Genomic DNA, 1,009 nt, shown 5'->3' on the forward strand with positions numbered 1-1,009 from the left:
CTTTTTCCCTATCATTATCTATGTCCTCAATTTGTATAAACTAATTCATTTCAAAAAAATTAATTTTCTATATGCTAATTTGCTGACTCCAGCCAATTCTTGTTCTAGTAAGGGCCACAATGCTGAAATCTAGGGTTTCCTTGTCCATTACACCGAGGGTCTCCACAGCAGAATTCTTGTTTTCCTTGTCTATGAAATGGATTATAACAGACTCTGCCGAAGTCCTTATAAACGCCGATGGGATATCTGATCGCCGGTGAATAACTTCCAAATCGTCGATAACCGAAGGCATAAAAAGGCGATTTGACTGGATAGAAATCGACACTTGCTGGATCTGATGGAGGAGGAGAGACCGTTTTGAGAGACTTTGGAGTGGAGAGAATGGCTCTAATCTTCGCACCAGGACAGCATCGATCATATTCTTCAATGAGAAGCGCCAATTCCTCATCGGATTTGATAGAAATTAACATCTCCAAATTTCCATTCGGCAACTGACACTTCAATTGCATAGAATATCCACAAAATTCTTCAAGCTTAATTATCAGCTCTGCAACAATCAACTACGGTCAGTTGCTTTAAAAAAAAAAAAGAAATACAAAATTCCCCTAATATTCAAAGAAATTAAATGAATCAATAACCGATGAGCAAACCTGTAAAGGATATAGAACGATCGACGGCTAGAATTCTGGTAAGACCACCAATGTAACGAAGCTTTCCATCAACCGGTCGTGGAAGAATCTTACCACCATAGCTACAAAGAAACTTGATAGTATCTGCACTTCTCTTTGGTTCACTGTCGCACATCATGTTTCTCTTAAGAGTGTAATTCTGTAAAGGAAAAGGAAGTCTCGAGTTCGATTGGAAAAGAAGATACACCGAAGAGAAAATTCTGGCAAGGGATGGAAGGGTTATTGAAACTGAAGAGGAGAGGATGGCTTGTGTTTCAAACCGCAAGGAATGTAAAATTGCGGGGTATAAATAGGGAAATAGAGGTGGATAAGGTGGTAGA

General features: G+C 39.1%; 1 protein-coding gene across 1 annotated transcript; it reads right to left on the minus strand.

Moving 5' to 3' along the window:
- LOC131173219 (protein PAL OF QUIRKY-like) lies at positions 1 to 1,009 on the minus strand. The gene is made up of 2 exons (XM_058135219.1): positions 651 to 1,009; positions 1 to 547 (listed from the first exon to the last, which is right to left on the minus strand). The coding sequence occupies exons 1-2, from the start codon at positions 805 to 807 to the stop codon at positions 105 to 107; spliced, it is 600 nt and encodes a 199-aa protein (XP_057991202.1). The 5' UTR covers positions 808 to 1,009; the 3' UTR covers positions 1 to 104.

The sequence above is a fragment of the Hevea brasiliensis genome, chromosome 14 (assembly GCF_030052815.1).
Source record: "Hevea brasiliensis isolate MT/VB/25A 57/8 chromosome 14, ASM3005281v1, whole genome shotgun sequence".
In the NCBI taxonomy this organism is placed as follows: domain Eukaryota; kingdom Viridiplantae; phylum Streptophyta; class Magnoliopsida; order Malpighiales; family Euphorbiaceae; genus Hevea; species Hevea brasiliensis.

Excerpts from the sequence above, each read along its gene's own strand:
- LOC131173219 (XM_058135219.1), bottom strand. The coding sequence starts at position 807 with ATGATGTGCGACAGTGAACCAAAGAGAAGTGCAGATACTATCAAGTTT. Across the intron at positions 548-650 it reads TCGTTCTATATCCTTTACAG|AGCTGATAATTAAGCTTGAA; the intron begins GTTTGCTCATCG and ends TGATTGTTGCAG.